A 26,192-nucleotide genomic window follows, 5' to 3' on the forward strand; every position below is an offset into this window, starting at 1 on the left:
TCACAAGTATCACAATTTTTTGCAAGTCCAAGTCAAGTCTCAAGTCTTTGAGGGGCAAGTCCAAGTCAAGTCTTTGAGGGGAAAGTCCAAGTCAAGTCTTTGAGGGGCAAGTCCAAGTCAAGTCTCAAGTCCCTATGGATGAGCGTTCTATCCAGCTGCATGTACATGGTCCTTCGAGCCCGGATGGGCCTCAGCAAGTGGGAATGGACCAGAGGAACCAGCAGCCAGTAGGGGGAAGAAGGGCACCTCCATACCTTCAGTTGTGGGGATATCATCCACCATCGCACCCCCCTCCCCCACAATGATACCATCCCCATGTAGTTGGGCCTACACCTGAGCGGCAGCATGGTCAACCTGCACGAGACACCATGGACTATTTGAGACACCTCTTGAGGAGGCTTGATGCGGTAGAGGGATGCTTGTACTCAAGGAAAGCGCTCCCTGTGCCTCACCCAGCCCAGGCGCTCCCTGTGCCTCACCCAGTCCAGGCGCTCCCTGTGCCTCACCCAGTCCAGGCGCTCCCTGTGCCTCACCCAGCCCAGGCGCTCCCTGTGCCTCACCCAGCCCCCGCACTGCCAGTCCTGGTGCCCTCCGCACCGCCAGTCCCGGTGCTCCCCGCATCGCCAGTCCCGGTGCCCCCCGCACCGCCAGCCCTGGTGGGCCCCCTGGCGCCAGTCCTGGTGCCCCCCACACTGCCAGTCCTGGTGCCCTCCGCATCGCCAGTCCCGGTGCTCCCCGCATCACCAGTCCAGGTGCCTCCCGCACCGCCAGTCCCAGTGCCCCCCGCACTGCCAGTTCCAGTGCCCCCCGCACCGCCAGTCCCGGTGGTCCCCCTGGCTCCAGTCCCAGTGCCCCCCGCACCACCAGTCCCAGTGCCCCCCACACTGCCAGTCCCGGTGCCTCCTGCACCACCAGTCCCAGTGCCCCCCGCACTGCCAGTTCCGGTGCCCCCTGCACTGCCAGTTCCGGTGCCCCCCGCACCGCCAGTCCCGGTGGCCCCCCTGGCTCCAGTCCTAGTGCCCCCCGCACTGCCAGTCCCAGTGCACCTCGCACTGCCAGTCCCGGTGCCCCCCACACCGTCAGTCCTGGTGGCCCCTCCAGCTACAGTCCCGGTGCCCCCTGCACCCCCTGCTCTGGTGGCCCCCGCACCTCCATCTGCTCCCTTGGCGCCCATCCCTCGGCGCCAATCTTCAGTGGCTCCCATCCCTCGGCGCCACCCTCCAGAACAGTCCAGTCGGAGTCGACAATATCTGGGCCGGCCCCCTGAGTATACCTGCCGGCGTCACCAGCATCCAGGTCGGCCTCCGGAAAGGTCCTGTCTGTGGCGTCAGTGTCTGGGACATCATCCGGGGTTGCTCAACCTGTCTGCTCTGCCTCCTGGATGCCCTCCGGACCAGATGGCCCCTTCAGCCCTGCCTCCGGCCGTCTTGGCTCTTTTTCCACCGGCCATGCAGCTTGCCCCATTTCACCCTGCTATGGGGCGGCCATGACAGCCGAACGGTTTGCCTTATTTACTCTCCTTACCTTCAATTCCTCTGCCTCTAGTCACTTTTCTTAGTATACATATTCACTAGTGAATATGGGGGCGGCTGTACAAAAGTGACTCTCGGACTCCAATTCCCATAACCCATCACTCCCTCACCTCCAGCCATTTACCCTCCCCTAAGCACACCTGCACCTAATTCTGGACTGATCACCACACACCTGCACTTAAGAGGCTCTAAGAGCCTTCACACTCAGTGTGTGCTCCAGACAGCAGTGGAGGAGGCTGCTTTCGTTCTTCCCTATTGATTGCCATGTACAGATGCATTATTTGAAGCCTAAATCATCTGCTTGTATATCTGCATCTGCTTGTACATCTGCATCTGCCTGTACATCTGCCTGTACATCATCATCAAGGGATCTGCTTTAAATAAACACCCTTGGCATATGTTCCTCTGGCCCTCTTCATTCTAATTGGTGTCCCACTTGCTGAGGCTACACCCGTAACCAACCCACTAGCAGTTTGTACATACAAAGAGCTTCCTTTATGTTGAAGTATTTCTTTTTCCTTGATGCAGATGCCATTTTAAAAGCTTGTAAAATGGCCTAAGTCGCATTGTCTTGTGACTTAGGCAAAAATAAAATGGCCTAAGTCACAGTTAGATTGATTTAGTCACACAATTGATTTAGGCCATTAGATTATTGAGGTAAAAACAGCATTTTCTTTTCAATTAGGATGTTGGCCGTTTTACCAGAGGTGGGGAGCATCCTGAAGAGCTGACTTAGGCAAAAATATCATTTTCGTAAAAAAGTGACTTAGGCCATTAGTTTAGCAAGGCGACGATATGTAGGCAGCTATTTATTATTAGTATTAGTCGACATCTAGTCTGGACCTAAAACACCTACAATCGATCAGCTCCAGAGTCATATTAGTCGTCAGACTCTGGGTGCCCAGATTGGTTAATGTAATAAAAGCCAATAATGTACCAATTATTAGCCTATACCAGGGGGTTCCCAAACTTTTCCGACCAAGTACCACTACGTACCAAACCAAATTTTCCAGGGACCACTTCCACTGTGTATACCACCCCCCCATAAAATACCACCCCCCCCCCCCCATAAAATAAAATGTGCTGATTTAACCATGCAATAGCAGCAGAAAGGCTAAAATAACAATATAAGGCTACTAGCTGGTTCAAAATGGACACACACGGACACACGGACACACACACACACACACACACACACACACACACACACACACACACACACACACACACACACACACACACACACACACACACACACACCTGCCAACATTAGGCTGTGAAAAAGAGGACCCCTTTGAAAAAGGTTTTTTTTCCTTGCCAAAATTTAGCCTAACTTTGGAGTGTTCTTTAGCTGCCTTCTTGACAAACTAGCATGACATGGTTGGTACAAATCGATTCCTTAGGTCTTCTAGTTTCATATGATCCCAGAAACTTCACTCTGGCTTTAAAACTGAGCCTGCTGCAGCCTCTGAAAGTAAATGTTAAAAATTGTGACGTTTCCCAAATATCGTGATGTTTCCGAAAATCGGCAACTGCTCAGGGTTAATGTGTATGTAAAAACTGTTGTCTAGTTTGTTTGTTTTTTTGCAATTCTCTGGCAGGCCACCAGGCGGACCACAGTTTGGGAACCAATGGCCTATACTATACTATACTATACTATACTATACTATACTATACTATACTATACTATACTATACTATACTATACTACTATTGGTTAATAGGAAGCTATCACATTAACAGTTGTAACCTAGTTGTAACACTGTGTAAATATCTGCTTTTAAGTCATACAGGTCCTGACACACTGTGTTGAAGGATAAACTGTAGATTTGCATCAGAACTTAAAACACTGTATTCTGCAAAGCAATGAAAGGCGACCAACACACTAACACACACCCAGTCAGACTCAACACCCACCTGTTCATCGAGCCGTCGTAGTTTCTGATGCGCGGAGGGCCTCAGCTCCAGGTGAGCTCCTCCCTGGACTTGAAACATCAGAAGCATGTGAACCAAAATCAGGGGGCACTGGCTGGACCTGAGGCTGATCATGGTGCAGCGAGGCTGGGATACAGGGAGCTGGGGGTCTGGGTCCCCGTTTGGAGCTGAAGGAACAAATACTGTACAAGAGAGAAAAGACATAGCTAAACTGGGTTGGGCTTACACACATGCATACACACAAAAAAAGCCACACATATACACAAACATGTACACACTCAATAAACACATGCATGCTTGCACACACACACACACACACACACACACACACACACACACACACACACACACACACACATACACACACACACACACACACACACACACACACACACACACAACACAAAAGCATGCACACGCCAAGAAAAGAACACACTTTCCATTTTCCACAACATCGTTTTTGCCATCAGGGAGTGAAGAGGCAATACAGATGGATTAAACAGGTTCTCTCTCTCTCTCTCTCTCTCTCTCCCTCCCTCCCTCCCTCTCTCTCTCTCTCTCTCTCTCTCTCTCCCTCTCCCCCTCTCTCTCTCTCTCTCTCCCTCTCTCTCTCTCTCTCGCTCTCGCTCTCCCTAGTGAGAGAATGGGGGAATCGGGTGGAGAGAGAGAAGCCCCATTAATCATGTTTCAATGCCACTTACAAACTTTGCAACTGACACAATAATATGGTATAGATGTTTCAGAAACAAAATCAAAATTACAATGCTGATAACTTAACACAATATACATGTACCAAATAGGTTAGAATATAATTTGTCTGTATAATAAATTATATTCTAACCTACAGTATTAAATGTAGTTGTAGTCTACAGCTTAAAGATGCTATGTATAAATATATCCTGTATGCCCATACAGGATATATTTATATACTGATTTTCAATAGAGCTATGTTAATCATTCTGATATCATAGATTAACAGGTTTGTCCCATGCAGCATGCAATGTCAAAAAGTAGACAAACCCTTCTATTGGAGCTCGAGGACATGACCCCATAAAATGTGATGCAAAGAGCAGAGACAAACATAAATGATCCACCAACTGATGTCCAATCACTTTAAGTTGACTGTATAGCCTATAACAATAAAAGGACATCCCAGTGAAGTCTGCTTTATACTGACTTTAAAGTGGTAATGTGCAAGATTCCTTTTTGTCGATGATCAGCATCTTTGGTGTTCAATGTTCATTGCTATGGAGTTTCTGCACTCTGTGTGTGTTCACATGTGTGGGAGTACATTAGTGTACTCCTGTACATGTGTGTGTGTGTGTGTGTGTGTGTGTGTGTGTGTGTGTGTGTGTGTGTGTGTGTGTGTGTGTGTGTGTGTAGGGGAGCGGAGCTGCTTGGAAACCAGTGAACTTGGTCCTCTGTAAATCTCATGATGCGTGGGCTGAGAGAGAAGCAGCCTGATGTGTTCTGTCAGCCCTTCTCTTTAGTTTTTACACCTTTATTTATACAGTGGGAGTCCTTCCGCAATCCTTACATTGTGTTTTTGTATATATATATTACTACTATATCATAGTAGCCTAAGTGATAACAAAAGTTTTAGAAATGTTTTATTTATTTATTTATTGCTTTAAATTGATGTTTCAAAAATGTATTTTGACATTTTCAAGTCCAAGTGAGTGGCTATGCAAAGTAGTCTACAGTTTGCCTAGTTTACCTTGGTTTGTAACCACAAAAACTACAAAACCCAGCATCCACCGCGTCTAACGGATATTTTGGCCCCGCACGCGACTCTTACAAAGCGCACTGTCACGAGTTATGAATGCCGTCATGGTGAGCTGAGGACAAGCTGTACTCAGACAGCAACACTTGCACGTTATTAAACATTGCAGTGTGAGTGTGGAGCTGACGGAGGAGGCCACCATGGCCAACATCACCAAGAAAGTGTCGTGGTCGAGCCGAGCTGACGAGTCCGGGCCCGGGGCGACCGGGGAAGGGACGCCGCTGCTCAACGGCTCCGAGCTGCCCAAATACTCCAGACAGGTACCTACCGTTAGCATGTTAGCTAGCTTAGCTCCCCAGCTGTTTGGCTGCTGCTGCAGAGCTAGCGAGATGCTGTGGCTTGTTTTTGTTAGCACGCCACAGATACAAACTCAAATTAAGTTATGTCATGTTTTGAATTTGCTGTGTTATGAATGCATTTGGCTTAGTAGCTTTATTGCACTGCCTCGTATGCAACGTTCTTTTGAGTTAACGTTATGGCAAGACGTGCATCCTGGCTGGTAGCAAACAACAACAACAAGCTAGCTGTCAACTAGCTCTGCTGAAACTGGCAGGTTTCCACGGGTCTTTGAAATCCTTGAAAGTTTGTGTGTGTGTGTGTGTGTGTGTGTGTGTGTGTGTGTGTGTGTGTGTGTGTGTGTGTGTGTGTGTGTGTGTGTGTGTGTGTGTGTGTGTGTCAAATAGTCATAAATAGAAATGGGTCATTGAAAGTGCTTGAATTTATATATTTTCTAAGAACATAAATTGAGGTTCTATTGATACAGCACAGAAATTGAGAAAGTCTCTCTTTTAATTGTTGTCTGTGAGCTTATTATGTAAAGCCTGCTAGTTCTCATTAATAGCCTTGATCCATGTTGGGTCTTTGAATTTGATGGAATTGGGCCTGGAAAGTCTTTGAAACGTCATTGAATTTGCTGTTTAAGAATGTGTGGGAACCCCGGACAATACACTGCACAGTAGTGATGCGCGGGTCACCCAGAACCCGCCGGGTCCGGTCTGGGTTGGCAAATTATGAAAATATTGCGGGTGCAGGCGGGCCAGGCTCAGAACGTGACAAAGCAACATTATTAAATAATTTAGAGCAGTGAAACACGCAGACTAACCCTTTATTAAGACGTGAACTCTCTCTCACACACACGTAGGCCTACACACAATCAGACAGACAAGGCGACTCTGAAGCAGTCTGCACCTGCTGCACTCTATAGCCTACATGGAGTAAAGAAACGCTTCAATGAGGTAGCGTATGTGCTCTCAAAACAAACATTTTGGAAGGATTATTCGCTGTAATTATTATTTGAAGTGTTGTCGCGCACGCACGTGAATGTCTGTGTGTGTGTGTGTGTGAGAGAGAGAAAGAGAGAGGGGGGGAGAGAGACAGAGTTACTTTGCACACCTTGGAGAGCTCTGCTGCGCTCATCGTGAGTCCAGAGACATATTACATTAAATTGGCCGTTGCGGGCTGCTGGGTTGGGTTGGGTTCGGCATTTTCAGATATTTTAACGGGCCGGGCGGGGTGGGCTGGCTCCAATGACGGTTTGGGTCGGTGCTAGTCTCGACGCCAGACCCATGAGAGTTCTTACGCTGATACACTACATTACTGCATGCTGCAGAGCTCTCTCTGGGTCTGGGACACTTTCCCTCAGAGGGCTGGTTATGGGAGGGAACCGTTCACTTGGCGACTTTGCGATCAGACGACACGGAAGGCAGCCCATTTGCTCTCTCATCGGTGCTACGACCTGTCACTCATTCAATTTCAACCCGCCTTCACCACCAGCAGTGGCTGTGAAGTGTCACAGACTCACTTATGTAGTATGCGGAGCGCAGCGATTCAACGTAATATTTGAGTCTGGGGAGAGACTTAGACTAGGTCGGTGCGGCCCTTAAAAGACCCTCACCAACGCATCACTACTGCGCAGTAAAGCTAGTCCCAACGGGCTGGCTGTGAACATGCTACAAGGAAAGGAATACAGTATAGTCGTGGTAACCAAGTCAGCTGTTAGAAGTGAATGACTTGCTCACCACAGAAGCTGAACGCTACAGATAGTGAAACAAACTGTGTTGTCCAGTGCTACTATATAAAGCTGTGCCCAGCTAAAATAGAAACACTGGAAATTCCAACTTCCTTTTTCTCTAATGCAGCCATCAGAGATAGCCAGAACTAGTCGGCATGTAACTGCTCACAATGTCTAATTGAATAGGCCAAGCTAATCGATTGCTTCCTGCTCAGTTTGGAGAATGTCACAACCTTCTGACTCTGTCACAAATGCATTCATGCACATTCAGTGCCTTCAACATTCAAACCCTTTGCTGTTAGCTAGCTAGATACCAACCTCTATTCAATGTTTCATATTAACCTGCAGAGTGCTACACATAGCCATATATATATATATATATATATATATATATATATATATATATATATATATATATATATATATATATATATAGATATATATATATATCTATATCTTTTGGTCTGTAATGTGTTTGGTCTATACTGTAGCCGTCTGGAGGAGGCAGTATATTTCAGATAGGCAGACTCAGCACGGTGGATTTGGAAGAGGAGATGACGTCAGATGAGGTAAAGTCTGGGTTTGAATCAATCTCTCGCTGTCTGTCCATCTGTCAATAAAGTCATCACTCCATCCAGATCCTTAGTTTGACCCTCTTAGTCCTGGACCAGGTTCCTGAAATCCTCGTGTCATCTACCGTAGTGTAGTTCATTGACTAGAAGAATATTATTAACCTCACCTTACCTCAGCCAAGAAGCAGCAGTCATCTCACTTCTTGCAAATACCGATCAAGTGGCCTTTAGGGGATATTTGCAGCGGATTTAATGTCATTTGGCCGAAAGCTGAACAATTAATCGGAAGTAAATCAAAATCGCAACGTGAACTTGAACTTTTGCAATTCACAAATTGCAGAGGCTGCAATTAATTTCTTCAGAGAGAGTTTTAGAGCTGTAGGTAATCTTTTGGTCCATGAATCAAAACCTTTTAGACTCGAACTCAGTGAATCCTGAACACTGACAATCGCTTTTCTTTAAACAATTTCCAAAAGAATTTGGACAAGATTTTTTTTTTACAAGAAAAACTTGCGAAGATATAAATCGCAATTACATATTTTTTGTCAATATCGGTTCAGCCCTAATTTGGCCTCAGGCTCATGTGCGTGTTTTGGTGGATTTGTAGGATGCAGCCTGAGATATGGTTGAGGGTTCAACTGAGGAGGTTTTTTTTACACAATGGACAAAGGAAAATGGATTAATTTCATGTAGCTCAGTAACAGTTACTTACTGCTGAATACAGAACATGGAAAGCCTAAAATGAAAATGTTACCTAATAATGAATCGGTCAATAACAATGCAGTTGACTCATCCAGTGTCGTGAAAGACACGAGTTTGGAAACTGCCTGATTGTTTCCACCATGACACATATGCAAATGATGAATCTATGCAGTCCATCTCCCTGGTAAAGTGCTTCATGGGGATGACCAGTTTTTTCAGAAACTGAGTTTGAACCTAGCAGAATTTATGTCTAATATGTACCCCAAATTATTCTGGAGAAAATCCAGACCTACTGATGATGCAGCCAAGGCCTTTCCAAGATACGGCAGTGAAACGTAGAATAAAATGGCTCTTAGGGTACTAATATGAAACCTGAAAAGAGCGCAAGTTTGGCTGTATTATATTTATATTTAGAGTCAGTGCACATAATAACCAGCTGCATTCTACTGAAAAACCGGGGCCCTAGGTGAGAATTGAAAACCCGTTGCATTAGATGAAAATGAATGGCACCAAGCCACCAGCCTGTTTCATCAGGCCCTTATGACTCACTAGCATTCAGCTTGGGGCTATTTTTCAGTTTGTTAGTATCACACTCATTGCCCTCCATGGCAAAAAAAAACAACCCATTCAATTCTGCTGTTGCTAGCTAATGGGAATGTGAACAACCATGCTTTTTATTTGCCTGGTGTTAGCTGCTAGGCTAAATAATACTTTTTATTTGCCTGGTGTTAGCTGCTAGGCTTAGGGATGGGAATTGATAAGATTTTAGCGATTCCGATTCCATTTTCGATTCTGCTTATCGATCCGATTCCTTATCGATTCTCTTATCGATTCTCATTGGGCAAGGGGGAAAAAAAAAGAGTACAAACGGGTTTATCAACATTTTATTTTTATTTTTTATTATTATTACCGTAAATTCCGGACTATAAGCCGCACCGGTGTATAAGCCGCACCTGCAAAGTTGACTATTTTTTTCTTATATAAGCCGCACCGGACTATAAGCCGCGGGTGTTTTAATGGTATTTTTTTTTTTTTTTTTTTAATTGTGTTTTAATGTATAATTACCATATGTAAGGGTTCATGCACAGAGGGGATTGTCGGGAAAGAGATGGCTGTTTGAGGAAGCTCCCATTTATTAACATTTCAACAAAACAACATAACACAACACCACCTGTGTTGTTATTTACAGTGCACACAGTGTCATACAGTGTCATACAGTGTGGTGAAAAGAGGGCAAGAGAGGAAATTAAAACAGAAGTGGATTTATAGTTAGAAAGAGTGCTAAAAAAGAGAGATTTTTTTTTTTTTTTTTGAAAAAATCCATAGATAAGCCGCACCGTTATATAAGCCGCAGGGGCCAAAAAACGCCAAAAAACGGGAAAAAAGGTGCGGCTTATAGTCCGGAATTTACGGTATTATAATTATGTATTATTATTCAGCTCTGAGATCAGATTGCTCTTTTCAATCACATACCAAGCAGGGATCAGTGTGTCTGTTAAACTGGCTCTGTTTGGGGTTTGTATTTTGGGTTGAGCATCTTTGTCATCTCCCTATAGAAAATATATAGTGGGAATGAATGAAACAGAACTAGTGGTTAGAATAACAACATGCAACTTTGACATTTTAGTTTAGCTGGCATGTCTAAATTAACGAATGGAAATGGAGTATTGGTGAAACCTGGTTTACACAATGAAACAAATCGCACGAACACTAAACACACAATAGGCAGGGTCTGGAGGAGTTTACCTTCCATATTAACAGATGACGCGCTGCTGTTAGCCGCGCTTCTGTTAGGCGCGCTGCTGTTAGCCACGTTATTGTCACTCCGTAGCACATAAAAAACATGACATTCCTCCAAAATTATTGCATGCTGTGTGGACAAATGTTTCTGCATTTTGCTAGTATTTCCCCCCTTTGACGAAATAGAGGTTTTGCAAGCATTGCAAGTGGCACTGTGGTCATCGTTTCACTTCTGCCTAGACGCCATGGTGGCTGCGGTAAACAAAACAAGGCTGTGCGTGCGTGTCGCAGCGTGTGACGTCATCGCGCATGGAATCGATAGTGGAATTGTTAAGGACTTTGGCTAACGATTCCAAGGAATTGATCCACTGGGACCCAGTTCTCAACAAGAACCGGTTCTCGATTCCCATCCCTAGCTAGGCTAAGGAGTCTTTTCAGTGATGTGCGATGTATTTTGATCTGTGCATGTATTTTTGATCTGTGCATGTTGTATTTTGATCTGTGCATGGGAATGTAAAGTCTGTCTTATTTTATTTGGTCTGTTGCTGTGTGATACAGGCCCAGTTAAAGGGATAGTTCGGTTTGTTTGAAGTTGGGTCCTATCAGCTAGTCACATACACTAACGTAATTCGGTACAGTAGTCTGTAAGCGAGGAGCAGTGTCTAACGAGATCCGGCACCCAGAGGAGCAGCCTCGCGCAGACTCACCAGCATTTCCTCTCGCAGTACAGGGGGTCAACAACTAAAATGTAATTTAGCCACCAAAAAACAACGCCCACCTAAACAAATCGATATCTGTGTACATGCACGCTCTATTTGAGAATTTTCTACGCTTTACTTTTCCGCCAAACAGTCATTTCATTCGGTACTGCTTTTTCTCCCAACCGTACAACCACCGTATTCCTCCGCTAAAGCCAGCACAGAGCACAGAGCCGCGGTTTACAAAACAGGAAGGCTTAGAAGAGAGATAAAACACTGACTTACTTTAGAGACAACAAGTCACCTGGCCTCTCTGGTCTGGGTCGTTTTCCACAATTTATCCTGGGAATGGTGAATAAGGTCTGCAGCCAGGGCACCCAGGCATTTAGGCAGCAGGCGCATCTCTCTGCCTGTTCACTCTCCGCAAAAGTTCCTCTTCTGTATTCTCTCTGGTTCATAATTGTATCCTCTTGTCACCAAGGTGAATGGCATATCATCCTCGCTATCAAAATCACTCATATTTTCGTTCATGTATTCTATTTGTTGTGTCTTCAAACCGGGAGAAATAAAATAGCCTACCCCCAAATAACTGCGGAGTAATCCAGTGCTGCGGCTCGGAGCTGGCTTTTAGCGGAGGAATACGGTGGTTGTACGGTTGGGAGAAAAAGCAGTGCCGAATGAAACTGCTGTTTTGCGGAAAAGTAAAGCGCTGAAAATTGTCAAAATAGAGCGTGCATGTACACGGATATCGATTTGTTTAGGTGGGCGTTGTTTTTTGGTGGCTAAATTACATTTTAGTTGTTGACCCCCTGTACTGCGAGAGGAAATGCTGGTGAGTCTGCGCGAGGCTGCTCCTCTGGGTGCCGGATCTCGTTAGACACTGCTCCTCGCTTACAGACCACTGTACCGAATTACGTTAGTGTATGTGACTAGCTGATAGGACCCAACTTCAAACAAACCGAACTATCCCTTTAACACCGCATGTGAATGTGAAATACTGTCATTGTGAATTGCCTGTAGCTGTCTCTTGTACGCATGTAAAGATCCTCTCATAAAGTGATGTACTTTGTGTTCCATATACACCAGTGTTCCCCTCACCATTGAATAGGCTACATTGGAGAGCACCACCACCATGCCATTGCCTGCAAGAATTCCATTTGTGTCTGGTTGAGTTTTAATACCACTTGATTTACAGTAAATGCTGTACAATGTTAAGATACAATTCTGGGGGAAACGCTGGTGCATTTCTTTCCACAATAGCCGCATCTCCATCATTTTAAAGTTGTTTCTTCTACCTCAATGCAGTACTGTAGCTTTCCTGCTTTCATTCAAGCTGCATTATGTGCGTTTGATCTGCCTGTCCAACAAGGCCTGCTGTAATCTATTTCCACTCTTCCTCCCCTCTGTGCTGACTTTCTCCACTGAGTCATTCTGACTTGAATTTGTAATCAGGGTTTTTCCTGCATAGAGCAATCTTTGCAGACCCCCAACCCCCGTCCCCCCCCCCCACCCCCACCCCCGTCCACCACCGGATAGCGGTACAAATGAAAACATCATATTAAAGTGTGAGGGACACTACTTTATTCTTTGATTTTAGTTTACAAGAAGAAAATACAATCACTGATATTTTTGAATTCAGGACAACCCTCCCTGACTTGAATACTAACTCAAAATAAAGCATTTTTACTCTATCAACATTAAAGTCCTGCACACTTCAGCCAAGTTTGGAATAAAGGGTCCTGGTGCTCAACAGTGAGGGACAGTGTATATAGCAAAAGGTTTGACCTGGGCACTTCACATAGACTACCTGAAGTAAAGTTTGACCTGGGCACTTCACATAGACAACCTGAAGTAAAGATTGACCTGGGCACTTCACATAGACAACCTGAAGTAAAGATTGACCTGGGCACTTCACATAGACTACCTGAAGTAAAGATTGACCTGGGCACTTCACATAGACTACCCGAAGTAAAGATTGACCTGGGCACTTCACATAGACTACCCGAAGTAAAGTTTGACCTGGGCACTTCACATAGACTACCCGAAGTAAAGATTGACCTGGGCACTTCACATAGACTACCCGAAGTAAAGATTGACCTGGGCACTTCACATAGACTACCCGAAGTAAAGATTGACCTGGGCACTTCACATAGACTACCCGAAGTAAAGTTTGACCTGGGCACTTCACATAGACTACCCGAAGTAAAGATTGACCTGGGCACTTCACATAGACTACCTGAAGTAAAGTTTGACCTGGGCACTTAACATAGACTACCCGAAGTAAAGTTTGACCTGGGCACTTCACATAGACTACCTGAAGTAAAGTTTGACCTGGGCACTTCACATAGACTACCCAAAGTAAAGTTTGACCTGGGAACTTCACATAGACTACCTGAAGTAAAGTTTGACCTGGGCACTTCACATAGACTACCCGAAGTAAAGTTTGACCTGGGCACTTCACATAGACTACCTGAAGTAAAGTTTGACCTGGGCACTTCACATAGACTACCCAAAGTAAAGTTTGCCCTATGCACTTCACATAGACTACCCGAAGTAAAGTTTGACCTGGGCACTTCACATAGACTACCTGAAGTAAAGTTTGACCTGGGCACTTCACATAGACTACCCGAAGTAAAGTTTGACCTGGGCACTTCACATAGACTACCCGAAGTAAAGTTTGACCTGGGCACTTCACATAGACTACCCGAAGTAAAGTTTGACCTGGGCACTTCACATAGACTACCTGAAGTAAAGTTTGACCTGGGCACTTCACATAGACTACCCGAAGTAAAGTTTGACCTGGGCACTTCACATAGACTACCCAAAGTAAAGTTTGACCTGGGCACTTCACATAGACTACCCGAAGTAAAGTTTGACCTGGGCACTTCACATAGACTACCCGAAGTAAAGTTTGACCTGGGCACTTCACATAGACTACCCAAAGTAAAGTTTGACCTGGGCACTTCACATAGACTACCCGAAGTAAAGTTTGACCTGGGCACTTCACATAGACTACCCGAAGTAAAGTTTGACCTGGGCACTTCACATAGACTACCCGAAGTAAAGTTTGACCTGGGCACTTCACATAGACTACCCGAAGTAAAGTTTGACCTGGGCACTTCACATAGACTACCCGAAGTAAAGTTTGACCTGGGCACTTCACATAGACTACCCGAAGTAAAGTTTGACCTGGGCACTTCACATAGACTACCCAAAGTGCCCAGGTCAAACTTTACTTAGAGTAGTCTGTGCGAAGTGCCCAGGTCAAACTTTACTTCAGTCTTTACGCAGACCGATCATGCTTACTGTCATGCATAGTCACCCCTCAAGGCCCATTCTGAGCCAGAAAAAAAACCTTTGTCAGTGATTGATTGATATTCAGCACAATCAGTAGTAGGGATGTTAATGATTAATCGACAATCGATTAATCGATCGTAAAAAATGTGATCGATCAAACTATATGTTAACCGATTAATCGACAATGTAGGCTATGTGCTATTTCTTATTACTTTCACTGCTCATACAGAGGAAGAAGAAAGCCAAGCTAGCAGGCAGAAAGTCTGGGAGAATTACACCCAAAAAACAATGATTAATCAATTAATTGATTGTTTGACCAATTAATCGATTAAGGAAATTGATAAAAAATTAGCATCCCTAGTAGTCTTACAGCTTGTAGTGTAGCATGGCTGAAAACAACTTGCTCATATTGTTCAGTGTGCTGCACACTGCTGTCACACCCACACTGCTCCATCCCCTCCATGTCACTCGACTCATTGCACTCCTCCTCACAGTCTCTCATGTGACTCCACGGCCCACGGGTCAAAGGTCATGTGTCAGTGTTGCTGTGGTGACCTCTGTTCTGTCTGACCCCTCCCCGCAGGACTCGGTGAGGGGCCGACCCAAAGAGATCCCTCACAACGAGAAGCTGCTGTCACTCAAATTTGAGGTAAAATAGTTGTTATTCAATATAACAAATCATTGCAAATAGATTCATTAAACATGAACATGGCTTCTGGCAGTGCTAAACAAAGGAAACAACCAAAATGAATAAAATGAACCATTAACCCCTGTTGCAGAATGAATGAAAAGTGATAGTCTGACGACATGTTGATGCAATACAGAGGAGAATTAGCAACTGTTAATAAAATCTGCTTTGTATTAAATGATGGCATTACCGGTAATCAACCGGTCATATATAATCTCGGTAATATAAGCACATGGGCAGTGTTTTACCTTCTCTCTCTGTTTACCTCACGGAGAAAATTGTTCCTGCTGCTGCCTGCAGAAACTCCGCCCCCACCAGCTGCAAGTCATTAGGGCTTGTTAAGGCTCTCCATGCGATTCTCCATGGATGTGCGCATACCTAAAAAATAAAAATAAACAATAACAGGAGCAGATTCTGCCTCTCCAGCAGAATCCACTCCGCAGCTCCGTTCTGATGCGTTGTTGTGACGTAAAACGCGTCAGAACAGAGCGAAATGGGAGATCTCTGTGAGGAAAACTGAGAGAAGGTAAAACACTGCCCATGTGCTGATATTACCAAGATCATTAATGATACAAAGTGGGTTGATTACCGGTAAAGCCATCCTTTAACCTAGTACTGGCTTGCTCATCTGATAGATACAGTCAGTCAATTTAAACATAATTTAGTAAGCACCAACTTGGCTCAGATCAGTACACGTTTACTTGATCATTAGCTCTGATTGTCTATTTTGATTTGTGTGTGGTATTCCAGAGTTTGGACTATGATAACAGCGAGAACCAGTTGTTTCTGGACGAGGAGAGGCGGATGAGTTACATGGTGAGTGGGGCGTTATTGTTGTCGAGAATCACCTGAACATGTACAATATGTAATATGATAATATTTTACTTCCACTTCTTTCTCTCGCTGTATCCCACCGCTTTTCACTTTGTCTCTTGCTCTCCTCTCTCATTCTCTCTATTCCTCCCCCATTTGTCCCCTACATATTTTTGCTTCTCTATCCCCGCACACTCCACTCCCTCCCCCCACCTCTCTCTCACTCTCTCTCTCACTCTTTCGCTCTCGCTCTCTCTTTCGCTCTCTTTCTCTCTCTCCTCTGTATCGACAGGGTTTCCGCTGTCTGGAGATTAGCCGCTGGGTGGTGTGCGGTCTGATTGGCTTCCTGACCGGCCTCATCGCCTGCTTCATCGACATCGTGGTGGAGCAACTGGCCGGGCTGAAATACCAAGTGGTCAAACAGAGTATCCTTTAATGCAGTGGTTCCCAACCTTAGGGTCGTGACCCTAAGTGGGGTCGCCTGGAATTAAAATAGGGTCACCTGAAAAAAGAAAAAAAACACCACACACACAATTTAATACTACTGAAGATGATTAGGGTCACTTGCGACTTTTTTAAAATATTTTTTTATTATTATTATTTTAGTTCTGAGTTTTAAAGTCCCTGGAAACCAGAAATATTTCTTTATTATTTAGCATTTTGAGTTCATCACATCACAGGACCCTATGTTAATAAGCCACCAGCCAAATTTGAACGATGATGAACGTCGCAAAGTATATAAATTTAGGTTTGACAGTCTGGCAAAAGTCATGAGAATCAATTACTTTTTAGAGTGCATTTTCTCCCGCGGACTGTGTGGGCGTGTCCCGTCTGCAGCAGGGACATTTCTCTCCTCCTCCGAGAGAGAGAGAGCGCGAGAGAGAGGGGGGGAGGGAAACGGAGAAAGAGAGATCCAGTGCGTGTGTCGAACATTGTGTGTGTGTGTGTGTGTGTGTGTGTGTGTGTGTGTGTGTGTGTGTGTGTGTGTGTGTGTGTGTGTGCGCGTTGCTCGGAGAGGGAGAGATGTTGCTGCGACTGCACAGCGCAGTGTGTGTGTGTATGTAACCTCGCGTCACCAGGCTGTGTGTCTCTCTGCTCTCTCTCACACTAGTCCAGAGAGAGAGAGAGAGAGAGGCTTTGGGTTGAAAGTAATGCATAATAATTTCGGAGGCATATAATTACTAACATAAGACCCTAAATAACATAGTTAGAACGTTTTTGTGGATTTTGGTTTCCAGGGACTTTAAGTGATAATCTCCAAGATTTCAGTTTTATTCTCTTGGGTGACACCTATGGCGATGAGTGGTAATTGCAGGTGAGATCTAAACAGTGTTGCATTATGTGATGTCACATACTGTAATGCACTATGTACTGCAAAGGCTTTAATCAATGGACCATACCTTCAATCGACGTGGTGAATGACTCTTTTTTTTAAATGAAAATCTTTGAGATTATAACTTTAAATCAGGATTCTGAGAATAAAGTCAGAATTCAGAGTTACTGTCAGAATTTTGAGATTAAAGTCAGAATTCTGCAGGAAAAAATAAGCATACTATGTGACATCACTGACAATGTCACTGATGATATTATCGATGGTGAATTTGAATGTCTCAGGTCCCTAGATTTTTGTGATTTTTGTGACCTCAAAGTAGGGTCACAAGTCAAGTCAAGTTTATTTGTATAATAATAGTAATTTGTATTTGTGTATTTCATACACAGAGGCAATTCAAAGTGCTTCACATAAGGCCACAAAAGAAGCCACAAAAGGTTGGGAACCCCTGCTTTAACGCTGTAACACACACATCTAAACAGACTTTTCTTTTTTCTCTCCTTCAAACAACCGTATTTATTCAAGTTTCTCACGACATGCACACATCATGTTCATCACCCAATAAACATTTTTACTGAATGGAGTTTGAACACATCATGTAACGAAATGCAACCTAACAAAGTGAAAGTGCTGATGGAGAAATAGGACTTTGTAATCAGTGAATGTACATGACTGTAAGAGTGATCATAGAGGCATTACCAGCCAGACTCTCTCCCGGTGCAGGGAGAGAGTCTGGCAAGCGAGACTAGTTTTCAGGTTAACCTCACATTGCTCGAGTGGTATCGGGTGCAGGTGTATCAGTAGTTTAAGGCAGAGGTTCTCAAATGTTGTTCAGCCAAGGACCCCTTAGATAGAAAATATACCGGGGACCCCCTCATTCTGATTTGTGATTTTGGGCTAAGCTTAATTGTTTCCATGGTAACGTGCTTGACTTTTAAATTGATAGGTTTGTTAGATTAGAATGTAATCCATGAACCATTTTAGATTTAAAGCACAACATATTTTCATTCAACTATGAAGCTTTTGCAACAAAGACCCCTGGGGGTCCCCCGGACCCCCATTTGAGAACCACTGGTTTAAGGAGTACGAGTACAATACATGAGCACAGTATCATAATGGTATTGGTGCATCCCTAAGTAGTATAGCACTTTTGGTTACCTGCAAAAGTGGATGATGGCAGGTGATGATAGATACCAGCCACAGCCAAAATTAACCAACATTTAACAATTCGCTGATGTTAATTTTCCATCTTGTTGACTGTTTTTCTTATGTTCTCCTTAATAGCTTCTGATCATGATTGGTTGATAAACAGTCTGTGTCTTTCTTTGGCTAGTCTTCAGCCATGTTGGTATCATGCTCCAGACTCTTCCTTGACCTCTGACCCCTCTCAGACATAGAGAAGTTTACAGAGGTGGGCGGTCTGTCCATCTCGCTCATCCTCTGGGCTGTCCTCAACTCCGCCTTCGTCATGGTGGGGGCCATCATAGTTGCCTTCATTGAGGTAAACTGGAGGGGGAAAATATGTCTTGATCAAAGGTGTGATCTTTAAATATGGATCAGATGTTTCTCATTCATTGGTCTCTTCCTCTTTTGTGGTCCTGGAGTTTGTACTGTAGAAGTGTGCCGCTACTCATTGGCTCATCAATTTCCATGCAAACACATGTGAAAGTAGACAAAAATGATAAGCTATCCACCTTATTTCTAGCTGCCATGATGCCTTATGGGTTCTTCCTCCGGTGTAATCCTCCCAGCCCCCACCACCTCCCAGCCCCAACAACCGGACCTTGTACCCATAATTATTTTTTACAGCGGGGCATTCAAAATAGATAGGATAGCTGCCTGTACCTCTGGCAGCAATATCGAATACTGTTAAATTGCAAGGAAGACTGACACATTTTGTGCCATTCTGGTTTCCCACAATAGACCCTTTTCATGGGGGCCATTTTGTGCCAAAAAGGCAGGGTAAACACAGGTGCAAGCAAAACACTAATGAGGGTTTCCAACCATGGAAGTTGGAAACCCTCATTAGTGTTTTGCTTCCACCTGTGTTTCCCCTGCCTTTTCGACACAAAATGGCCCCTGTGAAAAGGGTCCATTTGGTATAATAATGATCAGGGGCAGCTGTGTGTTTCTATTAACATAAAGTTTCAATCTGACTCTGTGATCTCAAGTTCAAGTAGTTTATTTGTCTTCATATATGTATAATACAATGTATAAATACAATGAAATTCTTTATGCTCTGAGCACCCTCAGCCTTACATACACAAGGACATGGTCACAAAGACCGACAGAAAAAGGGTGTAGACCTACATAACTATGTAGGCTACATGTGAATACAGACATGTCTGTACACAGTGCGTGTAGACATAACACAAACCACAATACAGTACAATACAATAATGGTGCACAACAAAGTGACAGTGCGTTGCAGTGTGTGTGAGTCAACTGTTCAGCAGCCTGACTGCCTGAGGGAAAAAGCTGTTACTGAGACGGGTGGTGTGTGATTTGATGCACCGATAGCGTTTTTTGGAAGGGAGGAGTGAGAACAGGGAATGAGCGGGGTGGCTGGTTTGGTCAAACAGGCATTCCAGCTATGTTGAGAATAACCATAAACTATGGTTAGCCATGCTTTATCGGTTGCTATGCCATCTGTAAGCAGGGTGTGATCTTTCTTTTTTCATACATACAGATAACCTCTCTCTCTCTCTCTCTCCTTCACCTCTCCCCTTCACCACTCCCACTGCTTTTCAGCCTATAGCAGCAGGAAGTGGTATACCTCAGATAAAATGCTACCTGAATGGGGTCAAGATTCCCAGGGTGGTGCGACTCAAGGTACACACACACACACACACACACACACACACACACACACACACACACACACACACACACACACACACACACACTACTTGAAACCACCATCACTAACTGGATGCAGGGTGCAAAACTAGCACCAGCCACTGGCCAAATGCTGGTAAAAATATGTAAGTGCCTGGGAGATTTTCTTCACTCACCAGCCCAAAAGACAATGGTAATGTTCAATGCTTTTCTGTGTCTTCAACAGACTCTGGTGGTGAAAGTGGGCGGCGTTATCTGTTCAGTGGCTGGAGGTCTTGCTGTCGGAAAGGTAAATAACGACATCAACCCTAGGGGTGGGAATCGCGGAGTAACTCACGATACGGTCACGATACTTGGCCCTCGATAACGATAACATCACGATACAGCGATTCTGCGATAATCGATATATTGGAAGAAATTTAACCTACGGTACATCACGATATCTGTGTAACTGAAGAGAAAAAAATATCCCTAAAAGGCAAGAAGCAGGTATTATGTATTTATTAGCAGAATTGACATGAACTCAAGACTTCACTCACTCATACCATTTTCGATACCACGCTGGAAAAATGACACATAAAGAGTCTTTTTTTAATTATTATTAAAACAAGAGAACAATGGCATATATTCACAATATATTTTTAAATTGGCTTAAGTAGTTAGTGGGGGATGTTCCAGCTTTCATGTTTCATGTAGGCTACAATTCCCTCCAAAGCCTCCCTCAAGCTGAGCTGCTGCCCCCAGTAAGCTCAGAGTGTAGCCCAAGACAGCCCAAACAGCAGCTCTGCATGTCCAGGATTCAGTTATAAATCGCAGTGTAGGCTATACTGCCATCAGTGTGCCTCTTAGCCTAAACCAGGCCCAATTAATCCATTCCAAATGAATCATCATTAGGGTCTGGACGCTCTGCTATCCCCACTGATTTGGTTACATACAGACTGGTTGCTTTCTGTCAATCATCGATGATTGACAGACAATCGCAAGTAGCAAAGCAGGACGACTTCGACAATTCTGCACCAAAGAACTAAGAACTGATGACTGGGTTGTTCCCCTCAGTGGTTCCACTGCAACATCAAGGCGGGAGCGCTGTTGTAAAAAACAACAATATAGGCTTCTCTTGCCTTCAATACTCTTTGTCTGCTACATCCGGGTACCTCCACCGGCAATGCGTTTAACGTTAAATTTAACTGCAATCTACAAGCAGGGTCCATGTATCAACAGATTTCAAAGCCAATATGTTACTGGGAAGAGTGTCACTCCGACTGGTTAACAAGTTAAACATTTGGTCTCACACTGGCGTTTTGGGCCCGGTGTTGGCGAAGCGGTTAGTAGGTTACAGCAGCAGTAGTGGGATTAGCTAATGTAGTTAACAGCTGCAGTTCTGTCTGTTTGTGTAGAGGAGGCAGAGGAAGCGCTGCTGGTATCGATAAACTTGATACTGTAGAAAATGAGTATTGTATCCGTTTAAAATGTTTAGTATTGAGTAAGTACCTAAGCATCAATATTTTTGACAACCCTAGGACTCCGTTTATCAAAATGGCTGTGGGAGAATCAGTTTCAAGATCCTGCATATTTTAATAAAATATCGATACTTGGTGCCAGTGTATCGATAACGTATCGCAAGTGGAAATATCGCGATACCGTGAGTATCGATATTTTGTCCCACCCCTAATCAACCCTCAAAACTTTGCCTGCGCTTGTAGACTGGGAAATCATCACTCAGATTAAAGGTGAAGTACCGTGGTTTTAAATGACGGTATGTGAAAATGTTTCCCCGAAGTAGAATCAATCAGTGTTATTATAATTTATATCTGTGCCTGAGCAAGTCAAGTAAACTTTAGCATCCCCAAACCTATCCTCTTGTTTACCCACAATCCTTCAGGAAGGTCCCATGATTCACTCTGGAGCCGTTGTAGCCGCGGGAGTCTCCCAGGGCAGGAGCACCTCTTTAAAGAAGGACTTCAAGGTCAGTGTGTAGAGGGAGTGTGTGTGTGTGTGTCAGGCGGCTTACCGTATGGTATGAAGTATCAGGTTGGATAACAAAGAAAAACCTCCCCTTTCTAATTTGCAATCCAAACATGTCTATGTTAGAGTGTGTTTGAATGTAAGAGAGATGCATTGACACCATGTGCGGTGTGTGTTTGCAGATTTTTGAGTATTTTCGGAGAGACACGGAGAAAAGAGACTTTGTTTCTGCCGGAGCTGCTGCTGGAGTGTCTGCTGCTTTCGGAGCACCAGTCGGTAAAAAACACACACCAACTTTCTGTGAAGTAAGGATTGTAAAAAACACACACCAACTTTGTGTGAAGTAAGGATTGTAAAAAACACACCAACTTTGTGTGAAGTAAGGATTGTAAAAAACACACACCAACTTTCTGTGAAGAAGGATTTAACATTAAAAAACACACCAACTTTGGTGTCAACTTTGGTGGGCCATGGGAGATCCCACTGCTCGTGCTCCGCGCGCCCCCGCGGCTAGAGCTTTGCAGCTCGTGCACGTGCGCCGTTGCGCAGAGAGTGCTTCCAAGTCGGACTGATAACATAAACAACATCATTTGAGCTTATCCAGGTAAGATATTAATAATGTAATGACACATTCAGCGGGAAACTGACTATAATGAAGATGTGCCAACTTTGACGACGTGGTGTTCAGTATTTTAAGAGCACCGCACACCACACTGACGAGGGGAGGGAGAGAGAAAAGACGACTGCTCGACTTGAGGAATCTCCGTCGACTCACAGGTCTCTCGACTGATGATCGAATAGTCGACTTTTAGAAGACGGCCCTATAAATGTGCTTATTATAGGAATGAGCTAGAGCCAGGTGGTGTTCATAATGTACAGGGATGAATGTGCTTATTATAGGAATGAGCTAGAGCCAGGTGGTGTTCATAATGTACAGGGAAGAATGTGCTTATTATAGGAATGAGCTAGAGCCAGGTGGTGTTCATAATGTACAGGGATGAATGTGCTTATTATAGGAATGAGCTAGAGCTAGCCCTTCTTCTGAAGATACAAAACCGGCCCTGATATCTCCAACTATGCTGACTGTGTGCAGTCACGTCAGTGACAACAAGAAGCTGGTCCCTGCATTCTTCTCATCTTCTCATCACACAGCTCTTAAGCGTTGTGTGGTTTTTCACTGTACTTTTGTTTCTTTTGTCTACAGGTGGCGTATTGTTCTCTCTGGAGGAGGGAGCTTCTTTCTGGAACCAGATGCTGACATGGAGGATAGTAAGTAGCATTGAATGAAGGCCGGAGCTGTTTTAGAACAGGAAGACGAATGAATCAGAACTAAGCAGAATCTCATCTGGAGGATAGATCCAACCTGGGAGAGATTGGTAACTATGAACTGGAAATGGACCGTCCTCCATGTGGTTTTGCTGTCAAGAAGATGCGTCCTACACGCAGCGTTTCACTGTGTGGTCCAATGTTTGTGTTGGTGAAAAGTGTGTGTGTCTCTCTCAAGACTCCTGTCAGCTAGCGCTGTGTAGCTAATGGCTAGACCCCCCCATTATTCCTAACCATTGAGATGAGTTTGTCCTGCCTCGGGTCGGTTGTTAAGAATCCGGGTGGTGCTATTCATACTGTGATCAACCCTCGTCCAACCCAAGATGTGGGTCGCCAAAGTGAGTCAGGCAATGCAGGTTAACCCTTTCAAACAGAAAATCCACCTGGGCTGGGAACAACCCTGGTTGGAAATAAAAAGTAGTGCACACACATCCACTCTTCAGGACAAACAAAATAAGCAAACAGGTAAAAGAAGTAGAGTCCACAGCACACTGCCTAGAGACTTGCTCACATTTACGTTTCGGCCATGGTGACCTTCATCAGGTCTGATGAAGTTCACCATGACCGAAATGTTAATCCATACAATAAATCTTCTGGGAGTACGTCTACGCCAGGGGTGTCAGACTCATATTAGGTAGAGGGCCGGATTTGTTCAACTGAGACCTCATGGGGCCCGGATTTTTTTTTTTACTAAAATCAATTCGACTCATTTATCCATTTACTTCACAAAAGAAATACTGCTCTTTCCATTTCTCTTGAAACTGCCTGCATTCCGTGTCAACCTTTCTCTTTTTCGACAGCATCTTGTTGATTCCTTTGTTTTTTGGTAGGTAGCCGAATGCGCGATTCAATTCCAGCGTGGCATCATGGCGGCTTTGTTTACACCTGATGACCTACTGACATACTTCCTTGTAGTGCAGGTTAATTAAAGTCCCTGGAAACCAGAAATATTTCTTTATTATTTAGCATTTTGAGTTAATCACATCACAGGACCCTATGTTAATAAGCCACCAGCCAAATTTGAACGATGATGAACGTCGCAAAGTATATAAATTTAGGTTTGACAGCCATGGCAAAACTCATGAGATTTCATTATTTTTTAGAGTGTACTTTCTCCCGCGGAATGTGTGGGCGTGTCCCATCTACAGCAGGGAAATTTCTGTCTCTCGGAGAGCGCGAGAGAGAGGGGGGAGGGAAACGGAGAAAGAGAGATGAGTGCACACACCGTGTGTGTGTGTGTGTGTGTGTGTGTGTGTGTGTGTGTGTGTGCGTGTGCGTGTGTGTGTGTGTGTTGCTCCGCGGCTCGGAAGAGATCTTTGCCTGAGTGTCTGTCGAGAGAGAGAGAGAGAGAGAGAGAGAGAGAGAGAGAGAGAGAGAGAGAGAGAGAGAGAGAGAGAGAGAGAGAGAGAGAGAGAGAGAGAGAGAGAGAGAGAGAGAGAGAGAGAGAGAAGCGCATGGCTGAAACCCGACACCTTGCTAATCTCACAAGCACAGCGCTTGGCAGACCGCACACAGGGAGGGAGACGGACAGCGAGGGAGCGCTGTCACTGGGGGCAAAGAACGGACTTGCCATAGGTGGGTGGGATTGCGTGCGTGTACAAAGGTTATATAGAGCTTATGACGTCATAAGCTCCTGCGTTTTAGCACCTCGCGCACTGCTGTCTTCAATGAGGAAGTACTTTGTAGAATCTTGTAGAAAAGTGGCGATTTTAAGGCTTTGGGTTGAAAGTAATGTATAATAATTTCGGAGGCACAAAATTACTAACATAAGACCCTAAATAACATAGTTAGAACGTTTTTGTGGATTTTGGTTTCCAGGGACTTTAACTTATGAATGAACTCTTAGCTTGCTTATTAGCCACACGTAGTTCATGATAATGGGGTGCGAATTTAATATATATATATATATATTTTTTTATATTCCAAAACATCTCGCGGGCCGGATGAAACCTGCCCGCGGGCCGGATATCTCTGACATCCCTGGTCTATGCAGTGTGCGGACTCTACTTCTTTTACCAACAACCCTGGTTGGGCCTCGGTCTGAAAGGGCTATTAGAAGAGAGGGAGAGAGGAATAGATAGATGGATACAAACAATAGGAGGTGAAACTGGAGGAAAGGATGACTATTTAAATGAGTTTTCCTTTCCACATGCTTGCCCTTCATATGGTTTTGCCTCTTGTCTCTGTTCCTCCTCTCCTCATCCCTCTCTTCCTCTTTCTCTTCTGTCTCCAGTTCTTTGCCTCCATGATCTCCACCTTCACCCTGAATTTCTTCCTGAGCATCTACAAACACAATACAGGAGACCTTTCCAGCCCCGGTCTCATCAACTTCGGACGCTTTGATAGCGACGTGAGAAACGTTATTACCTAATACACTGTTGGCTGTTGTACGTTGTATTAAGTACGTTCTACGTTCTTTCTGAAATTCATGTGATAAATGGCCCCCCAAAACAGGCAAACTGTATTGTTATTGTTATTATTATTATTACACACACACACACACACACACACACACACACACACACACACACTAGAGCAGGGCTACCCGGCCCGTCGGACTCGGAACCCGAACCCGGCCTGACTTACGGGCCGGGTTCGGACAGAAACATTGAAGTCGCGTTCGGGCTCGGGCCGGGCTCGGTCACGTAATCAGTCACTTGTTTTTGCCTTCAAATATATCTATCATCAGCTCCTGAGCTAATTTACTACGTTAATGAAAGCACCTGAAGGCATCGAATGAAACACGCCCAGACATGCACTCTGCTGCTCTGCCCGGAGTCAGCTGCGTGTCGGCTCAGCGCTGGTGTCGCGGACACCGTGCAGTACTTCTTTCAGCGATGTGGGACTGTGTGGGCAGTGCGGCACGGCACGCACAAATTAGGCTGTTTGGTGCTTTGCTTTGTACATTACGTATTAATCATTGACTGCTTTGAATTACGAGGACTGATTTTGGTTTGGGATTA

At 44.6% G+C, this 26,192-nt stretch overlaps 1 protein-coding gene across 2 annotated transcripts in view; it reads left to right on the top strand.

Moving 5' to 3' along the window:
* The first annotated feature begins 5,312 nt into the window (after positions 1-5,312).
* Positions 5,313-26,192, top strand: part of clcn7 (chloride channel 7) — a 45,288-nt gene continuing 24,408 nt past the window's right edge. The window contains exons 1-12 of one of the 2 annotated variants that reach the window (XM_083650297.1): positions 5,313-5,509; positions 7,752-7,829; positions 14,853-14,918; positions 15,708-15,773; positions 16,063-16,195; positions 18,492-18,601; positions 19,852-19,932; positions 20,165-20,227; positions 21,821-21,904; positions 22,086-22,179; positions 23,108-23,172; positions 25,463-25,579. In XM_083650297.1, the coding sequence (XP_083506423.1) occupies positions 5,390-5,509; positions 7,752-7,829; positions 14,853-14,918; positions 15,708-15,773; positions 16,063-16,195; positions 18,492-18,601; positions 19,852-19,932; positions 20,165-20,227; positions 21,821-21,904; positions 22,086-22,179; positions 23,108-23,172; positions 25,463-25,579 (1,077 nt within the window). In that variant the 5' untranslated portion in view covers positions 5,313-5,389. The remainder of the gene's footprint in view (positions 5,510-7,751; positions 7,830-14,852; positions 14,919-15,707; positions 15,774-16,062; positions 16,196-18,491; positions 18,602-19,851; positions 19,933-20,164; positions 20,228-21,820; positions 21,905-22,085; positions 22,180-23,107; positions 23,173-25,462; positions 25,580-26,192) is intronic. The other variant, XM_083650298.1, reaches the window with a different exon arrangement.

This window comes from Poromitra crassiceps (genome assembly GCF_964638095.1).
Source record: "Poromitra crassiceps genome assembly, chromosome: 13".
In the NCBI taxonomy this organism is placed as follows: Eukaryota; Metazoa; Chordata; class Actinopteri; order Beryciformes; family Melamphaidae; genus Poromitra; species Poromitra crassiceps.